Below are 5,159 nucleotides of genomic sequence, written 5' to 3'. Positions count from 1 at the left end.
TCTAGTGAAGGGTAAAATGGAGGAATTATTCGAATCTATATTAACTTTGTAGTAATATTTGTAAAACAAATAAATACAGTTAAACGGTTTGATTGTGAAAACTATAGAAGCACACGAGATATGGAATAGATGATTGATGTTACGAGAGTTGGTATCATATGATCTGAAATATCGACCTCGTAAAATACCAATGGTTTTGGAGCGACATATTTGTCTAAGAACGGTGATTTTACGAACTATATTTACTTGAAACACTGAAGTCGGTAAAGGTAGTAGACATAGAAAACTCCGGTCAGTATGTTTGTGGTTTTATGGAATCTATCATTTTTATAGCTCAAAATGATAACAAATTGAAACTAAATATATTTTCGAAGTCAGAACTACACCATCAGCTTAATAAAATTTTCCAAATTCCATTTAGTTTTAGATCCTACTTTTTTCTAAGATAGAAATGATTGAACAACTCTCGAAACATTCAAAATTTTATATTTGACTTATTCGAATTGTATAAAACGTACAGAAGCAAAGTAGGAAACAAAAGGAAGCAATTCGTGTTACTTCAAATGAATTTATTGAAACACATGGGCACCTTGATGTTTATTTATCATAATTATTAACAACCGACGTAGGACCATAGTTTAAGCAATTATTAACAATGTCCTAGTATAAATAATGACTTAAAAGTCATCAATTTCTTGAAATATTCGGTTAAATCGGAAAGACAATCGAAAAAATGGTAAGTGACCTTGTGGTGGGTATATAAGGAGCTCCCCGGTTACTGAAGATTTCATTCCACGGGGAGCCGCCGAGGTGGACGGAAGGTACCTGGACCTCCCCACTCTTAATCCTTTCTTTATTTTTGTCAATTTTTTCCTTGTTTAATTTATTTGATTTGTTCTCTGATTTTAATTTGTAGGACCTTTGAAGGAACTTTGATTCCTTCGATCTTCCCGGTTTGGTAACATCGTTTGTATCGCGTATCGAGGGAGATCGATGGAACTTTGATTCCATCTATTATATCTTTCTCCGGGTCTCCGCTCGCAGCAACCTCCACGTGGTGAGACCTGGTAATCGGTATTACTCGCGATGAAGAATAATTCTTCGTCACGGGTCATACCGAGCTAATTGGCTGCGAATTTAGAATAGTTTCTTAACATATGAGAATGCATAATACCGCGCTATGTATTTACGTATTCACTACTTATACTGGGAATAATTGGATCGATCTTAGACGGGACTGTATAGCTTGCTAAAATACGATATATATTTAAATGTTAAAACGCGTCGTACAAACTTATTACTTACGTTTAAAATTTCATTTTAGAATAAAAACCGAGTACTTGAATATAGCCAATTTAACGAAAGAACTGTATAATATTCGCGTATAAAAATATACTAACGGTAAATAAATTGTACAGTGATTTTAGATCGAATTAAAAATTCGTGTCCCAGTCGGAGTAATCGAATGGCGCCGCTTTGTAATCGGGTGGGTACCTGTCGAAGTTTCTCAGATCAAGGTGGCTTTTAACCTGTAAATAATCAAATCTACTATGAAGAATAACGATCATCGAGACGATTTGATACGAATGCGTCGAGGATATCATTTTTTTTTGTCATTTACCGTCGGCACAATGGGAGAAGGCATCGTTTGGCTTCGTAATTCGTGCCAATTGAAATATTTGAACCACCTGGAATGAATTAAATATGTAACCTTTAGACGGAGATAAGAATCGAAGACGATTCTCAGTCGCATGTTTGTCTACCTGTGATTGAAAATATCGACGACTCCTTTTCGTAGATTACCGAGTCTTTTAACGGGATCATCGTGGAGCAGAGACGAGATGAAGTGTCTCGTTGCACTCTTGATAGCAGGCGGCAGAAGTTTTTCCTCGAAACCCCGTACAATGTTGTTGTACATATTTATCTCGTCGGTATCTTGAAAAGGTGTACGATCCAGAAGCAGCTCGTACGTGAGAATCCCCAATGCCCAGTAATCGGTAGCTCTTTGTTAATTAGAAAACAGTCGTTCGTTGGATACGTTTCAAACGGTCGAAGAGCCGATAATCGATATCGACCCCAACTTTTTACAGTTCCTCGATTAACGTGACAAAATCGTATCGAGAAATTTTTAATAAGAAATCGAAAGTAACACGTACACGTTGTAACCTTTGCTCTGGACGATTTCAGGGGCCAAGTATTCCGGGGTTCCCACGAAGGTCTTGGTCTTATAAGGGCCAATATATTTGCTGCACCCGAAGTCGGTCTGCGAAAAAGGATTTTCGAGCTAACGAAGAAACACGAAGCAAATTGTTGCTCGAAACAGAAAGAACTTGCCAATTTAGCGTAACCACTGCTGTGTAACACGACGTTTTCGGGTTTCAAGTCCCTGTAGATGATCCCCAACGAGTGAATGTAATGAAGACCCTCCACGACACAGGCAACGATGAATCGGGTCGTCGAGTTGTCGAATCGACCGTTTCTGTTCAAACATGTCCTCAGGTCACCACCGAGGGCCGCCTCCATCAGAAAATAGAGATATTTCTTGTCTTTGAAGGTTCTGTACAATCTGAAAAAGTGACTCCAAACTTAAACTTTAATACTCAAAATCTACCTTCGTTTGTTATGCATCCGATTCGTCAAAGATCGAGACTCCTCTTTATTTTCTTATCGATCGAGAAAACTTCTTCGAGTCAAGATTACGAACACTTCAGGCTAGGAACAATCCGAAGTGTTCCTACGGAATATCGAACCTCTTCCTCCTAGACTCGTATCGTGAATCATTTTCTTTCTCTTTTCAAACAGAGGTGAAAAGTTCATCTACCTTTCTCCATTCCCAGGGAGAAAAAGAATATTTAATACGTCCTCTTACCTGCAAATGAAGGGCGAATTGCACATTCTCAGGTTCTCCTTCTCGTTGTAGATCAACTTCTGAAAGCCGCCCGTCGTGATCATGTGCTTCTTTATCTTCTTTCGCGCGAAGCTGATATTGGGTATCAACGTTGTAAACACCAGCTCCACACGACCGTATTCACCCCTCCCGATCGTTCCTTCGATCTCGAAATCGGACACGCACAAATTCTGAAACTCGTCGTCCCAGTCTTTGGGCGCGCACCGTTGTTGATGCTGCAACCAGTTCGTGTTTCTGATCGACTCCAGCCCTCCTAGGTAATCCAGAAACGCTCTAACATGGAACGAACACAGTTAAACGAACTCGGTGGACAGTTCGGTTTCGTATGTACTCGAAACGAGTCTTTTGTTCAATTTACGATCTTTCGATGGTGAAACACTCTACTCCAGGTGGTAGCGCGATGACGTTTGCCTGTCGCAATTCTCCATCACCGTACAACGCTTTTTCACCGAAGTAGTCGCCCTTGTCGAGGGTCAGCAGTTCCTGCTCCACGTCCCGTGATACGTTCTTCGTGATCTTCACGTTCCCGCCGTTGATGATGAAGAACTTGCTTCCTTCATCTCCCTCGCGTATCACGTACGAGTTCGCGGCATAGAATTCCTGCGAAGCCAACAGAGAAACGGGGTTGCTTTGATCCAGAATCGGTGTAACTCGAGACTGTTTAGAGTTCTACGTGACATTGCAGATCCCCGACTAAGACCGAACAGTGACATTCGGATCGTAAATTGTCTTCTCAAGACCTCTGGAGCTCTCTAGAGCAATGTTCTCTCTTTCGAACGAAGAGGTAAGTTTAAAACGGGCAATATCCGATTCACAGTTGCTTAAGTACCTTCACCTCGAGTTTACCGAGATTAAATAGTGACAGTTGGATAAAAAATTGGTCACTCAGGACCACCGGAGCACCCTAGAGCACTTACTCCGTTTTTTGAACAGAGAGACAAGTCTAAACCGGGCAATTTGTGATTAACAGACGCGGAAGTACCTATCCTTGAGGTCGTTAAGATTAAACGGTGATAGTTGGATCATAAATTGTCTTCTCAAGGCTACTCGAGAGTTCTGGAGCATTCGTTGTCTTTGAAACAAAGAAAGAGCGAAACAACGCGTGACTCACAATCGTCGAAGTAACCTCGAGCTTAATCCAACTGCAAACAACGAGACAACTTCGCGGTTAACACCTACCCTAACGCGAGCAGAGCGCTTTCACGTAGTTCCTTGGCGTGATTTCTTACGTACCACCACTATCAGGTCGTTGATCTTCAGTAGAACCTCGTCGGGGAGGTCCTTGAATATCGCGATACGACGCAGTGTTCGAAGATTGTATTCCAAAGCCTCCTCGGTGGTCTTCGCCATGATCGTTTGGAACACGTGTTGGTCTAGCACCCAGAGCTTTCCATCCGTGTTCGCTGAGGAAGAAACGAGTCACGCGTCGGTAAAGAGATAATTACGATAAACTATTTTCGAGTACCATCGATGGAGCACAGTCTTCTCGTGTTGTACAACAGAGCCAGCTCCCCGAAAACGATCTCGGGGCCGAAGTTACCATGGTACGTGGTACCCACGAAGATCTCGTAAGTGCCCTCCTCGGAGATGTACATATGGGAACCTGTCATCGATGCGTTAACGCGTCACGAAATATCGTCAAGTGTGTATCGACGATCACTCACCGATTTCACCTTCGTGGATGATCCTCGTTTGAGCCTTCACGTTTTGCGGGTACATCACCGACACTAGGTTCTCTATACGCGTCTCGTCCAGATCACCTAGAAATTTGTTCTTCAAGATGGCGGCTTTGATGAGCTTCTTCGTCCTGTAACACCTCGGATTCGTTGTACTCGCGAAAGAAATTTAATCGACGAGTCGAAGACGCGTAAAAAATTAACCATTTTCGAATATTTGCGTAAAATTACGAGATAGGATTAAGAAAAGAAATATTCCATTCCTTTGCACAGTTCTTCGACTCATCGATTTAATTATTAATTTTTGGGGAGATGAATGGTGGTGAAAGCTCGAGTACGGTTCACTTTACTTTTTGCTCTTCTCGAAGATAGGGATTTGCGTGTCGGACGACACGTTCAGGTCACCGACGACACCGTGTTTCCGCTGATGAGTCAAGTTTCGGTAATATGCATCACTGTCGTGTCGTTTGAGCCCGAAAAAATGAACGTTGGCACGGAAGATCTTCCGACAGCACAGATAATGCATCGCGAGCTTTTCTCGCAACCGCGACGAACGACGATCTTATTTCAGGAAG

At 42.0% G+C, this 5,159-nt stretch overlaps 2 protein-coding genes across 2 annotated transcripts; both read right to left on the bottom strand.

The window, feature by feature from the left end:
* Positions 1 to 580: 580 nt before the first annotated feature.
* On the bottom strand, positions 581 to 1,113 carry LOC143143491 (uncharacterized). The gene has a single exon (XM_076304784.1). The coding sequence runs from the start codon at positions 1,009 to 1,011 to the stop codon at positions 709 to 711; it is 303 nt and encodes a 100-aa protein (XP_076160899.1). The 5' UTR covers positions 1,012 to 1,113; the 3' UTR covers positions 581 to 708.
* Positions 1,114 to 1,242: 129 nt separating this feature from the next.
* On the bottom strand, positions 1,243 to 5,110 carry LOC143154899 (cGMP-dependent protein kinase 1). The gene is made up of 11 exons (XM_076326964.1): positions 4,935 to 5,110; positions 4,573 to 4,715; positions 4,374 to 4,511; positions 4,142 to 4,311; positions 3,267 to 3,508; positions 2,870 to 3,181; positions 2,335 to 2,566; positions 2,157 to 2,263; positions 1,764 to 2,003; positions 1,622 to 1,688; positions 1,243 to 1,529 (listed from the first exon to the last, which is right to left on the bottom strand). The coding sequence occupies exons 1-11, from the start codon at positions 5,108 to 5,110 to the stop codon at positions 1,434 to 1,436; spliced, it is 1,923 nt and encodes a 640-aa protein (XP_076183079.1). The 3' UTR covers positions 1,243 to 1,433.
* Between the last annotated feature and the right edge of the window lie 49 nt (positions 5,111 to 5,159).

Source organism: Ptiloglossa arizonensis, chromosome 2 (assembly GCF_051014685.1).
Source record: "Ptiloglossa arizonensis isolate GNS036 chromosome 2, iyPtiAriz1_principal, whole genome shotgun sequence".
Lineage (NCBI taxonomy): Eukaryota > Metazoa > Arthropoda > Insecta > Hymenoptera > Colletidae > Ptiloglossa > Ptiloglossa arizonensis.
The sequence above is the reverse complement of the archived record's forward strand: the minus strand, read 5'-3'. Positions and strand labels throughout refer to the sequence as shown.